The sequence below is a fragment of the Dama dama genome, chromosome 7 (assembly GCF_033118175.1).
Source record: "Dama dama isolate Ldn47 chromosome 7, ASM3311817v1, whole genome shotgun sequence".
NCBI classification, from domain to species: domain Eukaryota; kingdom Metazoa; phylum Chordata; class Mammalia; order Artiodactyla; family Cervidae; genus Dama; species Dama dama.
In genome coordinates, this window is record NC_083687.1 from 9,342,642 (window position 1) to 9,361,104 (window position 18,463).

The 18,463-nt window shown below is 48.3% G+C and overlaps 1 protein-coding gene across 1 annotated transcript in view; it reads right to left on the reverse strand.

Annotated features, from left to right (window-relative positions):
- Window positions 1-18,463, reverse strand: part of LRRC1 (leucine rich repeat containing 1) — a 131,040-nt gene that overhangs the window by 15,191 nt on the left and 97,386 nt on the right. The window contains exons 5-10 of the mRNA XM_061146374.1: window positions 17,530-17,586; window positions 17,173-17,236; window positions 16,719-16,793; window positions 13,617-13,761; window positions 11,158-11,276; window positions 9,644-9,727 (exon numbers count right to left, since the gene is read on the reverse strand). Of these exons, the coding sequence (XP_061002357.1) occupies window positions 9,644-9,727; window positions 11,158-11,276; window positions 13,617-13,761; window positions 16,719-16,793; window positions 17,173-17,236; window positions 17,530-17,586 (544 nt within the window). The remainder of the gene's footprint in view (window positions 1-9,643; window positions 9,728-11,157; window positions 11,277-13,616; window positions 13,762-16,718; window positions 16,794-17,172; window positions 17,237-17,529; window positions 17,587-18,463) is intronic.

The following is an 18,463-nucleotide window of genomic DNA, read 5'->3' on the forward strand; positions in this document are numbered from 1 at the left end:
ACACACACACACACACACACACACACACACACACACACACACACACACACACACAGTTTTCAAGACCTGCCCACTATATTAACTTCAATGTTCCAGTTTATTTTTAAAAAAGAAAAAAGAAAGACATCTGAGGGATGATACATTGACTTCTATCACACATCTTTGAATAGCCTTTGGTCATTCACAACTTAATTTGATAAACTGATTTGCCTTTGACAAATGCAAAATCAACCATTTTTTAGCAAAAAGTAAATTCGGTCACCTATGACCGAATGAGCAAACTCTGGGAGATAGTGAAGGACAGGGAAGACTGGCATGCTGCAGTCCATGGGGTCACAAACAGTCAGACACGACCTAGCGACTAAACAACAACATAACCTGTTGCTAAAAGCATATGTCAATATCTGCACCCACACCAAATCTGATTCCCTTTTTTTAAAGTAACCAGCTCAAAAAAATAAAATAAATAAAATAAAGTAACCAGCTCTAAGGTAATTGAGCTCAGTATGAGTCTGGTCTTCACGAAAGAATTCACTGCCTCTCTTGAATAAGTTGGCTGTGGCTTCTACAGACAGGAAAGCCGAGCCAAGGGGGTGCAAATCCAGCCCGTCCTAGACACGCTGCCCCGCGGGCCTGGGGCCACGCTCCACTCTGCATGCAGGCACTGTCCTGACTCAGAGCGGCTGCTGCGAAAGGGCTTCTGAAGGGACCTATTGATTCCGGCACATGGAAAAGTACTCCAGGGCCTCCCGCCACAAGAGGAGCAAGACACCTGGGTCTTCATCAGTGTCTGAATATACCTTCTGCCCTTTCCTATATTTATCTCTGTGTTAAATGTATGTTTAGACCTTAACAGAAGACACATTTATGAAACTTCTGCATAATCCCTTTCATGTACAACTTATTATACCTTCCCTCAGGAGTTAACATAAAGATTTTGAAATACTGTATTTAACGACAGCACGTAACCGTAATGAATGCGTGAGAAAACACAGAAGAAAACAGGCCTGAGTTCCTCTCTGAATACCTGGAAGCACCCCGGTATGTCGTGTCCCCTTGCTTCTCAGTATCTGCATTTCCCATCCCGGAAAAACTCGTTTGCCCACTGTCCTCCACAAGACAGGGTAGACTGATATTTCTCGTCACACTATTTCTTATAGAAACACCCTTCTGTCGTTTTCGAATCTTACCGATCACCCCTAATTAGCGAAAACATGCTCTAAGCCCACACCGCCATCCCAGAAGCCCTGGTCAGCACCAACCCATTGCCTTCCTAGTCCACACAACCCTCGTCTGACAGGCTGTTTAGTTTGCATGCTTACATGTAATCAGAGCGCCTGCCTGCTCATCTGCCCAATGGGAACAAGCCCAGCTACCCACCAACATTCCTCATAAGGGTATGCTTACACGCTTGCATTTGTTCACCTACTGCTGAAAGGCTGGGCCGTGAAGTTATCATCTGCTTCCATGTGCAGCAACTGGAGACCACAGAACTCTCTTCTCTGGCAAGAGTCACTGTGTCTGATGTTGTGTAGATTTCTTGTCCTAAGAGAGGCGTCAGCATCTCCCCGGAGCTGGGTGTTCTTCCCTTCCTTCAGGAAGGGATCGTTTTTCCTCAGGTGCCCAGGCACCTTGGGAAAGGAGACGGATCAAAACCAGGGATGCCCTGGAGCAGGTGAGGAGCGACAGGACCAGATCCTCCCTGATGAATCTGGGTGATCCCAACGAAGATCGACCCACAGGGAGGAACACCCGGGATCCCCGGGAGCCCAGCTCTGCTCCACGAGGATGGGGACCCGCACTGGGTCTGCGAGGAGGGGCAGGCACACCGCGTCCCGCCGGCTCTGAGGCAGGGCTCCCCTGCACTCCAGGAAGGGTGAGTCACACGTGGGACCCGCCTGCTGAGGGATGAGGTCCTGGGGGTGCAGAGAGCTGAGACTGTGGGGGCCTGGGGCTGCGCTGGTGCTGAAGCCGCCCGCTGCCTGCGCCAGCTGGGTCTCTGTATCGGCGGGGCTGTCCGCGGTTGGATACACCACCTCCACACTTCCCATGTGTACCACATGCACATACCATCTACTCCTCAACAATCATTAGCTAATGAATGTGAGTCAGAGAGGGCCCTGAACACTGTCCATGCAATAAAACCTCTGCACAAGTTCACGCCCTTAAGGACTTTGGGGTACAAGATGGGAAACTCGGAGGGTGTGCGCTGCCTGTGTGTTCACGGTCTGTGGTGTATTTTTTTCTTACTTCCCCACTCTAATCTCACACCCTGAGAGGTCAGGGGAAGGAAGGCAGTGTATCGGGAGCCTCAGGCGCCCTGGGTCGCCAAGGCGGGAGAGTGGCCTCTGAGCCCCACCGGCCACGTTCTGGGGAAAAGAGCCCGCCTGGGCCAGCCTGCGAGGGCTGCCTGATCGGGGAAGACACCAGCACACCGCAGGGCCTCCGTGCAAGCCCCTGGGAAGCGAGGGTGCGAAGCTTCAGCTTCTAGAAGAGATAACTGGACAGTTAAAACCATGACTCAAAAGACGGGGTTCCGCACAGACGTCAGGGCGGGACGCGGGCACCGGGGCAGGGGCGGTCTTTTGGGTCACACAGACCCGCAGTGGCATTTAGGCTCCATCCTAGGTCCTGTGGGGTCTCACGTGTTCCTTCAGCGAAAGTAACAGTAAGCATTAGGGGAGGGAGCCACCTGCCACCACCCCTACCCGAGGACCCGGCCTGTTGCCTCTGCCCAGTAAACAGAGCTGGTGTTTTTCCGAGAAGGTCAAGGCCCAGGTCCGAGTCGGGAGGCAGTCCACGCCTGAGCCCCTGCCACGTCGCTGGAACTTTACCGAGGCCGCCCACCGCGGCCCTGGATGCCACAGAACGTGCTCGGGTTTCGGCCCCCATGACGGGGCCTTGGGGTGACATTTCTTATGTTCACAGGAGTGAAGAACTGCCCTGAGTTCAGGACTGTGTTTTGCAACATTCACATGTATTTCTGCTTTCTCTTTCAGGTTCAGGAGGCAGAGTTTACCTGCTCGTTAGGGGTCAACAGGGTAAAATGTCTTATCACTTAGGAAGCAGAGTCACTGTTTAAGTAACTAATCACCAGTTACATAGAAGGCTGACGTTTTAAAACCCCTTTAACCTCATAATAGCACACCAGGATAACAGCACCACAGAAAAGAATACAAGGGTCTGGACTTGGATTTTCTGAGAATTACAGAACGCAGCTGAGGACACTTACTGTGTTCTCCTAATTCAAGACAATACCATCCTTGACTCTTTGGCACTGATCTGATCCACCTCAAGGAGATGGGACCTGCAGATCACGGAGCAAACGTTCGGTCAGATCAGCCTTCCCTGAGTATTAACTGCCTGCAGATGACAGCTCAGGAGACCGTCAGACAGATTGCCGGACTCAAGGAGAAAGGCTGTATGGGTCACCTTTGCCCACATCCTGCCCCGAGCGGAAAGGAACTTTCATTTTCCTTCAGTATCTCCCTTTCGATATATTATTGTAGCAGAACTGAACCCATACTTCACCGGCAAGAGGGAAAATGTACAATAAGCAAAATCGGGTCAAAATTCCATGTGAAAAGAAATAACATGATGTGTAATTTTAGAAACCAAAGGCTATTTTTGCCTTTCCCAACATCATCTGTAGCATATTATTCAAATCCCCACTCCAGAAATATCTGGGAAACCAGGTGGTTCTGGGACTCCCTCAATTGTTGGACCACTGACATCAAAATATCCACTGACAGCGACAGTATTCTAATTATTGAAAAAAAAGTAACTTAGGTGACTGGAACAATAAAAACCACACACACACACACACACACACACACACGACGGCGTGATGAGAAAACAACTCAAACCGAATCCTGCCACAGAGGGATAATCAGCCTCAACATTCGGAGGTGCCAACGCCAGGCATCTGTGGTTATAAGCATGCACTTCAACAGAATTAGGACCAGCTGTGATCTTTAGCACCTTTGTCTGCATACCAGAATGCCTTCCCACCCAAAACGACACCAAGAGTGTTTTCCCACATCATTATGATTCTACCAGGATTTTTACTGACCACTTAGTTATTTGCTTCTACAGATGGATCACAGATTACTCAGCATATCACCCTTTAGACACTGCTTATTAGTTCTGCCATTTCTTTGCTGTGTGACCCCGGGAAAGTTACTTAACCTGAGTCTCAGCTTAGAAATCTGTTGGATATAGATGATTATTTCCTCTAACTAAGAGAACTGTTGTGAAAATCAGACCAGAATTAGCCTGAAGGCACCTGGCACATGTCAGCTGCCCCTGGACATGCTCGGCACGCTGCTTGGAACGTGTTAGACATTTCTGTGTACAATGGGAGAAAGAAATCTTGTGCATGCCTCTCAGCGTGCATTCCTGATTGCTGTCTTAGGATAAACTCCTACAAGTGCAACTACAAAATCAAAGTGTATGCACATTTTTTAAGTTTTTAATAATGCTACCAAATTCCCTTCCAGAGACGCCATAATAATTTATACTTCCATGATAACAGGTAGTTCCTGTACTCTCATCAATATTTGGTATCTTATTCTATTTTTAAAATCTTAAACATTTGACAGGTATAAATGCTTTGATTAACATGTTGTGAATAACTGTTGTTATTGTTCAGTTGCTCAGTGATGTCCGATTCTTTGTGACCCCACGGACTACACCATGCCAGGCTTCCATCACCAACTCCTGGAGCTTGCTCAAACTCATGTCCATCAAGTTGGTGATGCCATCCCACCATCTCATCCTCTGTCTTTCCCTTCTCTTCCTGCCTTCAATCTTTCACAGCATCAGGGTCTTTTCTAATGAGTCAGTTCTTCGTATCAGGTGGCCAAAGCATTGGAGCTTTAGCTTCTGCATTAGTCCTCCCAATGAACACCCAGGACTGATCTCCTTTAGGATGGACTGGTTGGATCTCCTTGCAGTCCAAGGGACTCTCAAGAGTCTTCTCCAACACCACACTTTAAAAGCATCAATTCTTCGGTGCTCAGCCTACTTGATGGTCCAACTCTCACATCCATGCATGACCACTGGAAAAACCATAGCTTTGACTAGACAGACCTTTGTTGGCAAAATAATGTCTCTGCTTTTTAAAATGCTGTTTATGTCTGTCACCATTTTTCTTCCAAGGAGTAAGCGTCTTTTACTTTCATGGCTACAGTCACCATCTGCAGGCATTTTGGAGCCCAAGAAAAAAAAAGTCTGTCACTGTTTCCACTGTCTCTCCATCTATTTGCCATGAAGTGATGGGACCGGATGCCAGGATCTTAGTTTTCTGAATGTTGAGCTTTAAGCCAACTTCTTTACTCTCCTCTTTCACTTCTTAAATAAGTTCTTTAGTTCTTCTTCACTTTCTCCCATAAGGGTGGTGGCATCTGCATATCTGGGGTTATTGATTTTTCTCCCAGCAATCTTGATTCCAGTTGTGAATAATGATTTCACATTAAAAGCCTATTTCAATTTTTTTCTCCTGTGAATCACTTACTGGTTTCTGTGGGGTTTCTCTGTTTTTCTTTCTGTCCACTGTTCTAGAGTAGGTACATCTCTTCTCAGATGTGAAATAACTTCCAACAGAGTAAGGAAAGACAGCCTTCACATGCAATGTTGTAAAAGTCTCCCTGACTTCCAGCTGTCTTTATTTTCACAAAGATCAGAAATCTCATCTTCATGTAGAGAAATCCATCAACTGTTTCTTTTATGACTTACTTCATCTTCCAAGTATACAAATGCCTTCTCCATCTTGAAATCCAACAGTCAGCTTTTGGTTTTTTTTTTTTTTTTAGGTTTTATCTCTTTTATTTATCAATAGTTCACTTTACATCATCATGGGGACTTAATCTAGAAGAATTTTAAATTGTACTAAGAATAATACTTTAGCCACCTGATGCAAAGAACTCACTCATTGGAAAAGACCCTGATGCAGGGCAAGAGTGAAGGCAGGAGGAGAAGGGGATGATACTGGATGAGATGGTTGGACAGCATCCCTGACTCAATGGTTTGAGCAAGCTCCAGAATTGGTGATGGATAGGGAGTCCACACTGTAATCCATTGAGTTGCGAAGAGTCGGACACGACTGAGCGACTGTACTGAACTGAAGAATCAGGCAGGAAGTTACCCACAAAATGAATACTCTATCACCATGGACCTTTCTGAATATCACAATACTTGTGGGTAACTGATGTTTACAGATTGCCTGTTAGAGGAAAACTTGTGATGAATGATCTGCAAATCCTCCCTTGTCTGATTTCACTGGACAGGTATGATGGTGTGAGAGTCACTTCCATTTTGACTTAATAGAGAAAAAAGACCAAGTCCTAAACTTAGGTATATGCACAACATCTTCCAGCCAGAAACCTTTGTGGTCAAGGTTACTGAGAGGTAAGATGTGGCCGGAAATGTATCTTCATATGTGTGATCACACATTTACCAACCTCCTGTCTGTCCACGAATCACGCTATAACAGCCTCTTCCCCATAAGTCTTCCCTCCACCAAAACCAGGACTTTTTAAGGGAACTTCCTTATCACAGAAACATACATTCTTGAGCAGTAAGATGAGGGGTAAAAGATGCAAATGAGTGACCTGAAAAATTAGAAGCATGCCACATGTAGCAAATAAAGCGAATCTAGCCTTCCCATCGGAGACAGAATCATGCCAATAAACTAGAATCTGGTGAAGGCAGGTGAGCTGCCAAGTTATGCCTTTCAAAATTTCTGAAAAACTTAAGATACAATTCACAGAAAAGCATTCTTTTGAGAGAGAGTAACTGGAGCAAATCTGACAAATATGTAACAAAATTAGGTTCCAGGCCATGCAGTCATTCACGAAAATAAAAACTGAGTTTTGAGGAAAATGTCCAATGTTTTACAATGAAGAGCGCATAAAGTGGTCAGCCAATCTGAATCTTCATGCATTTGAGAAGCAGAATGGAAGCCGGAGTTAAACTGTGGTCTGAACAATACTTACAAGATGGCAAGTTTACCTGACTTTTCTAAATATCCAAGCAGCTAACAATTAAGAAAACAAGAGACATTCATTGATTTGCAAATGTTTACTACACGTGACACCACACAACACAGAATCTATTATTGTGACCCACACAGTACAAACATTTTCCCCTCAACCATATGGGGAAAAAGTGCAAATAAATGCTGCTATAGACACAGGAACTGTGCTGTAAAATGGACAGTATGTGACGTTATCAAATGGGAAAGAAAAGACAGACAAAAAAGAAGAGCTACACAGTGCACCAGACCAACGGCCATTAATACAATTATGGATCGGGGGCATATACATGGAGTTGGCTGGCACTGTCAGTTTAAATGAGTCATGCATGAGACAACTGTTCAAGAGGAAGTAATCACATCTGGAAAGAGAAAAGAGAAGAATCCAATCAGGAAAGTGTAGGATTTGATGAGATGGTATCAAGCTTGGAGGCAGAGAACATGCACACGCACGCACGCACACACATGCACGCACACACACCCCAGACCAACAAAGGAGACCCAGCGCAAGGTGAGCGCCCCTCCATGGTTTGTCTGCCCAGTCTGCGGGTCAGAGGCCAGCACTGCCCATTTCTGCAGGGTCACTGAGCTGGGATTCACAGCAGAACTGGGACACATCCCAGTCTGGGAACCGAGTGTGAGCGGGGGTGAAATGAGCAAGAAAGGAGCCCGTCCCCAGGGCCCTAAACAGCTGCCTTCTTGGGCAGCTGAAGGAAAAGGCGCAAACTCCATTCCCTGATGAAATCCCAGATGCCAGGAAAGCATCATAATTTCATCCCCTCAGAGTGAAAAGAGGGCTGGCGCTAATATGACGGGAACAGTTTACAGGAAGCAATTCCTCACCTTCTCATCTACAATGTGTCCCTTTGAAAGACCCGATGCAGAGAGCGCCAGGGATGTGGGGAGGGTAGGGGCCTTGCTAGGGGTTAACGTCAGACTCCAAAGTGCCCTCTTCAGGGTTTACTAAAAACTTTCCTCAAATGCACTAATTTTCTAAAGTGTCCAAACTACACTTCCTTTATGCAATGTAGGAGTTGCCTCATGTCAAGGTCACAGAGGTGAAAAGGTGGGATTCGATCTCTATGAGCTGAGTGGCCAGGCTTTTACGGGCTTGGCCGAGGGGGACACATCTCGAGTCTCTTCTCCAGACTCCAGCTGCGGGAGCCCCCGTGGGAAAGCTCTTGCCAGCCTCAGCTTCCTCATCTGTAAAGCAGGGAGAGATCCAGATCCTCACAGCCTCAAAAGCGGCCCTGCCGATTCCCTCAACGAGCAGGACAGCACCCGGTCCGGTGCAGGGCGCTGAGGAGGGAGGGCCTGGATCTTCCTCCTCTCTGCCTGTGCCTGTGCCTGACCTATACCCGCCGGCACCCGCTTTCCCACAAGAGTACAATTAACACCAGCCCTGTCGTTCGGTTTAATGCTTTTACACTGGAATCAAAATGAGGATTCAATGAGCAGAATCTTCTCCTTGAGTCCCAGTTTAGCGAAGATGGAGACTTAAGTCTTTGTGCTGGAAACAGTTTTACTTAAACGTTAGGGTTCCGATCGTGGCTCTGAGAGAATGCGGTCAAATCTGTAACAAACATCCCTACCCTTCCGCTCAGGAGCGCCGGCCGCCTCACCCAGGGAGAAGCCGGGCTGCTGAACACGACAGGGACGGGGGAGAAAAGACCAGGCCAGGTGAGACGCCTGCAGAAGCGGCCGGGGGGCGTGAGCCCCTCAAGCTCCCGCTGCTTGGAGAACAGCTCTGAAATGACTGCAAGAAGGACGTTGACAAGGGTCGAGCAGAGAAGGGAGCGAGAAGCTGCTCCGGCCGGGACCACAGCGCAGGCGGCCACATCTCCTCCTGGGCGGCCCTGGCGGGGGAAGCGGCCCAGCAGCTTGCTGCGCGGCAGAGGAACAGCGTCTTACACTTAGAGACCAAGCTCGGTGTGGCCCATCTCCAGGCAGGTTCTCCCGGTTCCGAGGAGAAAGAGCCTTCCTTTTAAACAGCACGCCAGACGCCACCTCGTGTGACCCCTCAAGGCTTCCTCCCATTCTCAGTCCCGGCCCCTCCTTGGTTAAATGCCTCTAAGTCACGCAGCCACGCCCACAAGGGGTGGAGGCTCTTTTCTCAGGCTGGGAGCACCGACCAAAAAAAACTTAAGAACGGGGCTCTACCTTCCCGGGCACCCGCCTCTAAGTGGAGGGCTCCCTCTCCCTCTCCCAGACATGAGCCTCTGCCCAGGAAGACGGTCCACCAAGACCCATCTTCACAACTCCAATGGCGCATGGGAGGGCTTACCTGCTCACTAGACCCAATCACCCCCAAAGCTAAGTCCACGATCACCCCTTCCTGTCAACGGTGTTGCTCTTCTCCTAGGCCGGCCCCAAAATGCCACTCTCTCTGTCCCCCTCCGAATTCACCTTTCCCAACTCCGCTCACAGCCATCTGGACCCACCTACTCTCCCCAATGTTACCGATGGTCATTCTTTGATACCATTTCTCCGACCATCTCTGGACCCACAGACGAGGGTTCACACCTTTAAAAAGCAGCACATAAGTATTTGACATCTCTGATCCCTTGAATATCATTATTTCTTTATTATTATTTTCTTAAAAGTACATACCTCTTTCGGTAAAGACACTAATTTATTTCTGTCTGCATTCAAGTTGCTCAACTTCTTAAGTTTTCCAATGCTCTTAGGTAAAGTCTGTTAAAATAACATTTTTGTTATTAACACATACTTTGGACATGGCTCAGAGTAAAACAGATAAAACAGATCTTTTCAAGAACTGAGAGGGTCTAATTTCACCCAGCAAGAGAAGTCCTTCCTCAACAGTAGGTGTTTGCAATGCTCACTTGGGGATGTGGCATCTAATATTTTGCATTTTTGTAGAAATGAGAGTTTGTTTCAATGAAATGAGGTCAAAGACAGAGACCTGGGAACAGAGAAATACCCAGCAATAGAGGTAGTGAAGGCCCTTCAAATCAAGGAAGTGAAATTTGCACCCTTGACATTCACCCCTCCCATGTCTGCACCTCTTGAGAACCAGAGATGCTAGTTTGTAGACGCCTGTGGGGGCCAGAATGCAGGTGGTGGGAGCCGGAACTGGTGTGTGTTGGGAGTCGGGGGAGGGAACCGCCTGGCTGGTGTGAGTGCTCCAGCCCTGCGGGAACTGAATCTGGGTCCATGGGGAGAGGAGGATCTTCAACCCTGATGCAATCCAGGGGTGAAGTCACTTATCTAACTGTCACGACTACCATCTGTAATTCTAACAGATTCCGTCCGGAAACAAGGAAGGAGGCCTCTGTCCTGACTACAGGGGGATGTTCCCAGGCCCCCAGCGGCTCCGCCCCCTTCACCCACTCTTGCTGTCCTCTTCTGCTCTGCTCCCCAAAAGAGCATTACTTACTCCTTTTATAAAGAGAGGAGAAAGGCGGAAAAAGAGGTAAAAGGAGAAATTCGGCGAAACTAAAGTGACAAAATGAAGATGGAGACGTGGAGGGAATGGCAGGAGAGTAAACCAAAGACAACAGACGATGCAAAGCCAGGAGGGGGGGAGCAGGGGGGAGCAGGGCGAGCAGACGGGGTGGGCAGGAGCGGCAGCGGGCGGAGCACAGCCGCCCCAGAAGCCTGCTCTGCAGGCACCGCCGGGAGGATGGGGCGTGCCGGTCCAAGCCCGGGCACCTGCTCGGCCTCACCCAGCTTCTCGGACAGGTAAGATCAAGGTCAGAGCGTGCTCTGGCTCCCCAAAAGAGCATCCCCCCCCAGTACCCCCAAGGCTTTCGGGGCAAGCCCCCACCCCTCCCCCTCCTCTGCGCTCATATTTGCTCCAAGAACCAGACAGACCGCCGTTCCCACTGGCCCACCCTCAGACGTGGGCAGAGGCACCTCCACCGGCCGGGCCGGTCCCCCCGCCTCCCGTCCCCAGGTGTCCAGCCAGTGCCCGTACCCTGAGCGTCACGATGGGGCACAGTCTCTGACGGGGAGACCGGGATCATCTGTATGTCCCGAGTCTGCTTCTCAGGCCCCGGGGTTAGTTACCCACCCAAATTACAAATACGTGGAATCGACTCTGCAAAGCACTGCTAATGCGACGCCCACACCACCTCTCCCTGTGACCCTGGGGCCGCGCTCACCAGGAGCCGGTTTTCCGTGAGAACCAATTCCGTGAGGCTCTCACAGTCTCCCACCGCCTCGGGCAGGTGCGTGAGTCGGTTCTGGTCCACCTTCAAGATCGACAGCTTCTTCAGTTTTCCTGTAAAAATTATTCAGGCTCATTAGTTATCGCTGTTTTTCTGGTCATCAGTTGGCATTTCCCCTCTGCTTGCTGTTTGGAATTTCCATTCTCGTTTGGTTTCCTCACCCAGCTTCAAGAAATTGTGCTATTTGCATTTAGAGTACAAAAGGTTGAGAGGTAAAATTGTGTGTTCTGCTTGTCAGAAACAGTAGGCAGTTAATGGCGAATCATTTAAAAAGTTGCTACCTAAAAACATCATGTCAAAGCCCATAGATTTCAGGAAAAAACAAAGAGCTCGCTCTTGATGGAGATTTAAGAACAGGAAATGTCTTGTGTGCAGAGGAGAGACTTTTATGTGACTCTAAGAATCATCCTGGCTCAGGTGGCAAAGAATCTGCCTGCAATGCAGGAGACCTGGGTTCGATTCCTGGGTGGGGAAGATCCCCTGGAGAAGGAAATGGCAACCCACCCCAGGACTCTTGCCTGGAGAATTCCGTGGTCAGGGGAGCCTGATGGGCTACGGTCCATGGGGTCACAAAGAGTCAGACAGAATTGAGCAACTAATACACACAAGTGTCATCCTCGCTAAAAACAAAAGACAGTACGCGGCAATCTATTCTATCGTCTGTGGATGAGTCAGTGGGGATCCCTACAAAGGAAACCTCTGTGCCTGCAGGGTCAGATGGTAATCTCTGGAAAGCCACATTAAGACAGGTCTGTTTCACTCAGGGCGCAGAATGGACTCCTGAGAGGTGCCCTCAGGCCACAGGGTTAAGAGCTGGTTTACTGCAGCCTCTGTAGCCTCCATGGGCTGCAGGAGACCCTGAGCCTTCAGAGTCTCACTGTCAACTACTCCTGCACTGGGAGCTGAGCCTACCAAGCAGGTGTCCTTGGTATCCACAGAGAGTGGCCAGCGTGACGTCACTATCCTCAGGACAGTCAGAGAACAGCCTCCATCACAGAAGTGATAAAGCTGGAGACGGAGAGATGCTGAAAGGATGAACTCGCTCTGAGTGCGGTCATGGGGCAGGGCAGGGGAGCTCACCAAATCATCAGCTCCTTATTCAGCATAGTCAGTACCTACTATCACTGTCCCCAGAGGGCCCCCCAGTCCTCAGGCCATGGACTCGTCAGCATCTCTGAGGCATGGAACGTACATCTGGCAGAGCTCACCCAAGGGACTCCTCAACACCACCACTCACAAGTGGGCCTGCAGACTCTCCTTGAATACTTCTAGTGGCAGGAGGCTCATTTCTTCACTAAGCAGCCCACACTGATTCCTAAGAGATGCAGGTTAAGCTCTTTCTTAAATCAAACTGAGATCCACAACCTTTTCCTTGCACCCTCTTGAACTAGAAGATAGAATGAGTCGACGCCTCCTTCTATCTGATAGCCCTTCAGAGGTCTGAGGTCAGCCATCTCATGCCTATTTCTCCCCTTTCCCAGCAGCCAAACATCCTGAGTCCCCAAACATCCCAGAGCAGCATCAGCTGCTCTGATGCTACACGTGATTCCTACCAGATATTCCCACCTAGAGTCACAGTCCCCATCAGCTCCCCAACCAGACTCACCTAAAGGCAGTGTCTGTCTTTCCTTCTGCCAAGCCGCTCTTATCAGCGACCCTTTCATCTGGACCAGATGCCAGAAAGGAAGCCGGCCCTGTTACACAGTTTCTCCGACTACTGAAAACCTCTCCCAAACTCCCTTTGATGTTTAGAATGCAAGTTAAGCGAAGGTCAAAGAAGCTGTCCTATGACAGCCACACACAGGTTAAATATAGTTTCCTACAGCTTCTAGGAAGGCCTGGCTTTGGCGGAGCTGACAGCCCACGTCTGTTTTTATCTTCTCTGTGTTTATTTTCTCACCCTGGGCTGAGCTCCTTTTCGGTAAAGGAAACGTCTGGACTGTTTTTTAAAGGAAACAGCACAGAATGGTTCAAGGAAAAGATGATTCCCGATGGACCAGAAAAGGCTCAATGTGCCCACCCCACTCCAGTAACAGCCCTTCCTGAGGGTCACACCATGAGGTCAAAGGTCATTCCGCATAAACTATTTGTGATGCTCAATTAGAGAAGTCTTGATAACTGTTCATATGCCCAAAACACATTCTATGATTTGGGCTGATCCCCACCAAAATCATGAACACAAGCTGCAGAGGAAGTACACAGGTCAACACATAAAAGTAGTAACATATATCCAATATACCTGCTACCAGACCAGCAAAACAGAAATGCTTGCATATAGAGAAATTTAAACTGTATTAAATACTCCTTGCTTTCCTTCTTTAAAAGCAAATGACTGAAGGAACCACGCCCCAGCACCCAACAGCCAGCACGGTGGCAGCTGGCGCCATACTCACCGATGCCGTCTGGGAGCATCTCTAGCAAGTTCTGCGAAATGACCAAATCCGTCAGTGAAGTCAGGCCACTGATCTCTTCCGGAAGCCGTTCCAACCTGTTTTCAGAGACGTCTAAGCAGAGTAGGTTCTTCAGATTTCCTATTTCCTGCATCAAGGACACAGGGAAAGAAAGTCACACCAGAACCAGTCACCGTACGGAGGAATTTCTTATACTGATTTCTCCAGATCAAACTGCGGAGTGGTCCCGAGGATGTTTCTCCAGTGCTGGCCGAAGGTGACAGCAGGGGTGTTTCCAGACCCCCTTCCAATGAAAACGGAAACTGTGTGAATCACACATATGGTGCTGGGAAGGGAGGCCAGGCCCTCCGCCTGCAGGCAGGCGGGGAGTCATCCCCTCAGTAAGGTGAGGACACGGGCGCCGGGAGAAAACCAGTCGCTTGAAGGCCCCCACAGTGCGGGGATGAAGAAAAAAAAGGCGACCAGACGCCAGTTCTCCAGTATTGGGCTCGATACTCAGAACAGCCTGCGAAGTCCTGGAGGCAGCCAACTCCTTTCTATCTGCCGTGACAGGCAGCACGTGGTACAACAGGGGCTCAGCTGCTCCCCGGGGAAACTGGAGCGCGCGCACACATGTGCACACACACACATACACACAGAAACACACACACACACACACACTATTAATACACACACGCACACATGGGCACACACAGACGGACACACACACACTATTAATACACACACGCACACACGGGCACACACAATTAATACACACATGCACACACAGACACACACAGATACACACGGACACAGACACACACACACTATTAATACACACACGCACACACGGGCACACAGAGACACACACAGATACACACAGACACAGACACACACACACTATTAATACACACACGCACACACGGGCACACACAGACACACTGTTAATACCCAAGACAACAGAGCCACACACACACACACCCCACACACACTAATACACACATACACACACTCACTCTCTCTGTTAATACCTGAGACAAGAACGCCAGACCAATCCGAAAGGGAAGAGCCAGCCCGGGAGGGGAGGCACCTCCTTGGGGCCTGAGCTCCAGTCCAGAGGCCTCGGACCCTCCACTCTCCCGACACACGCTCCCTCTTACCGCTGCCCCCTTCCCCGACCCGCTGCCAGCCTGTTCCCTCCCACGCTCAGCACCCTCCCGCCTGGACAGGTCTGGACACCCTCTGCCCAAGTCTGTTCACAACTGTGCCTCCATCCTTCCCTCCGGGAAGCATCGCTCCAGGCCCGGAATGAAACCCCACCTCGAACTCCAGTGGCCCCCTGAAGTCTACGTGAGCACAGACTCCTAAATCAGCACCGAATTTGGCCTGAACCACTCTACCCAGCTTATCCCCCACCAACACACACCCTGGGACCCCACCCCTGCATTTCCTGCCTGGAGGAAACCAGACGACCTTTCTACCCATTTCAGGCCAGGCTCCCTGAGGAGAGTCTACTTTTTAAATTTATTCCTTTAAATAGTGTCTTTGTCTCCTTTTCTTTCTGTCATCAGTGAAGACAGGAAAATAACTGATTATCTGAGACTGTCTGATGAGTTTAGTCCTGACTCAATAAAAGGTTATACAAGTGGGCCAAAGAGAAAAAAAAAAATGCATTAAAAAAAAAATGAATAACATGATCAGTGGCAGGTTAATTTCTTTGTGTTTAGGACGTGACGTTTTGCACATCGTTGTTTACATGTATCTGTCCACTGCATGTCTAAGAGCTTTTTATTTTATTGAGGTATGCCGTGTTAATCTCTCCTACACTGCAAAATGACTTGTTATACATATGTAGATTCTTTTTCATATTCTTTTTCCATTCTGTTTTACCACGGGATACTGAATATAGTCCCCTGTGCTCCACAGTAAGGCCTGGTTGTTTATCCAACCTTTATAGCTGGTATTTTATTACTTTCTTAATATCTTCCTGGCATTTCTGCCCCATCCTTTGACTCTTTTAAGTAACTCTAATTCTCTTAATCAGGATGTTTCATAATTTCCTAGAGAAATCTGTTAATCAAACCCTCACTCATATCAGCTGCTGATCTGCCCTTTCTTTTTTCCAAATGCAGCCAAGACCTCAAAAACAGACTCGAATTAGCTCCTTGGTTGCATGAGTCGTCGGTGATGTCCTGGCAATTCCAGCACATAACTACAACTAGAATTTTACTCAAGTGCTTTTTTACAGCACCAGACTTCCTTGCACAAATACACCTTCTCCAGCCAAAGGGCACGGTCCCATCATGGCTGGTTCAGGGAGCCCAGCAGACACAGGTCCTGAATTACTATACAATACGCATACCTCGACCATCATGAAATACATGGACTTTAAACCCTGGCTCTAAGGGGCCCTAAGAGTAGAATTCAGTAACAGCTGCAGAAAAACAAAGTTGAGGGAAACGCCTATGTGTTGCTGTTTGTTCAAGTTTCTCTCTCAACTGGTGGGAAGGTGGGTCTGCGTGCTAGAACCCACAAGCTGACCACATACACAGAAGCCCACACGACCCCGTTTCACTTGGAACACGGTTCCTCACACTTGGTAACAGCAGGAAAGACGTAAACAGCATGTGATGTTCCAGCTACACCATAAGCAACATTTGGAAAAAACATGAAGTAGCAACTTTTTGCACTGATTTTACATCAACTATTACACAGCAAAATGTGCTCAAATCATCCCAAAACACTTGGCATATCACCATCAGTGGCAGAAACTTCTGCCATCAGAATCTGGGATCCTGGTAATTTCCAAATGAGCTAGGCTTCAAGCAGGCAACCCAGGCCTCAAGCCAGGATGAAATAAAATGCAGACTTCACACACCAAAAGATATATTTACTATCTTTAGAAACGGTGGGTTGAGGCTTTCAATTTTTTATGGCAATGTGGCGTGATGAATGTTCAACGTATTTTTCCGAATCTGCTTTGGCAACCAACGTTTTAGTTTTCAAGCTCCCTTTTCTAGAAAATCTCATGGAGGAGAAGGGGATGCATGAGGGTGACGGTGGTCTTTTTGCGTTTTGGAGGGAAGCTGTGAAATTACCACTCACCTGAGGTAATTCTGACAGTTGATTTCCATCCAACCAGAGATCCTTTAGATGTAAGAGAGCTCCTATTGATTCTGGCTAAAACAAAAAGCAATGTTATGGTAACAAAGCTCCAGTATTTATTAGCCTCCCATTAAGAAGGGAAGGACCTTCACTCAGCAGTTGGGAATGGAGTATCACAGAGGAGGTTTGTGGGTACTTCTCTAAAATCAGCACCCCTCCCCTAAAAGCATCCCCAAGACTCCCCAGGAATGCCAGCTGCTTCTACTTATGCCGTCACCTCCATCCCCCAATCATTACCCGTAACCCGTGTGGACCGAAGCGCGTGCTCTAATGTTGCCAAGCTGCCTCTGTGGAAACACTGGCTTAAGAGCATCCCTAGAGAGGCCCCCCAAATATTTTGTGATCATAACTAGGAACAGGGTGAAATTCAAATCTCTCTTCAGTACAGACTTACCAAATTATATATTTCATTGTTTCCTAAATCAAGTTCTTCTAGTCTCCGTAGCTGGGTAAGGGAGCTATTAAAAAAAAAAAAAAAAAATTACAAAGGGAAGGAGCTCTTGGGACTTAGAAATGCCGAGCAACATGAGATTCCTCACTTGGACTAGTTTCCCAAAATAAGATTCATCTGGATTTCATGGCCATAAATACTGCACAGGAAGTCTATTAAGGCTGGCATCTCTCAAATTTTCCAAAAGACACAGAACTTCTTCTTGACAAGCTACTGTAGTTTTTTTTTTTTTTTTTTTTTTAATGCTTCAGGAAATTCATTCAGTATGAAACCCCCCTCTCCTTCTCCCCAGAGACTCACTCAGGGAGATAAGTAAGTAGATTCTCTCTCAGTTCCAGTGAAGCCAGGTTATAAAGACTAGAAGTGAACAAAAGAAAAAAAGCGTTTAAGGAAAATGCCTAAGATTCTTCCTACTCTTTCCCCTCCCCAGCAACCCCCACTCCCCAAAGTATACACTCCAGAAAGAGCAACTCTTAGTAAGACCTTGTACGTCACTTCCCCGAGGAAAAATATCTCTGACCACCCCACCCCCAGTAAAAACAGTATCGTCTCTACTTTGCAAATTTTAACATTAAGATGAAGAGCGCGGCATCGTCACCGCAGGGCCTCGCGCACACAAACTCTGTGCAGCTGATACATGGAAAGAACTCTCCAGCCCCTAAGAGACAGCCACTCCCAGGACCAGGACAGGAGCCGAATATGCACTTCCAGGCTTGAATGTCAAAATGCACCGCGGCCTTAAAAACAGGACCGCCTGCACACCTTTAATCTCGAGCTGCTCTTCTTGCCAACATCACTGAGAAGTCTGTCTGTCTGAACGCAGTGGGCCTCTCAGTGCAGAGAGTCCACGTGCTCCACTGAAGTTCCCACCCTCACAGAGCAAGGAGCCCCTGAGATGCAGGAGGTCAAGTAGCGACACTGTCCATGCGGTGCCCAGGACAACAGCCTGATTCAGTAAATGGTGGCTGTGATAATGCTGCTTTCATTCTTAATAAACCCCGAGTGGCACTCTTTTCAGCAGATTCTCCTGCCTCTCCGCTGTAATCCACCTCTAGTAGAAACACCGTGCACAGATACAGAGGTTCTCCCCAGATGCCGATGATCTGGGTCACGGTGGCAATTCTGAATCAGCAGACGCCACACACATACCAGTATGTCAGCGCTGGCACAACACGCTGATTCAGGAGAGAATCAGCTGGTTACTCCAGCAGGCGTTGTGCTAAGCTCTGAAAAG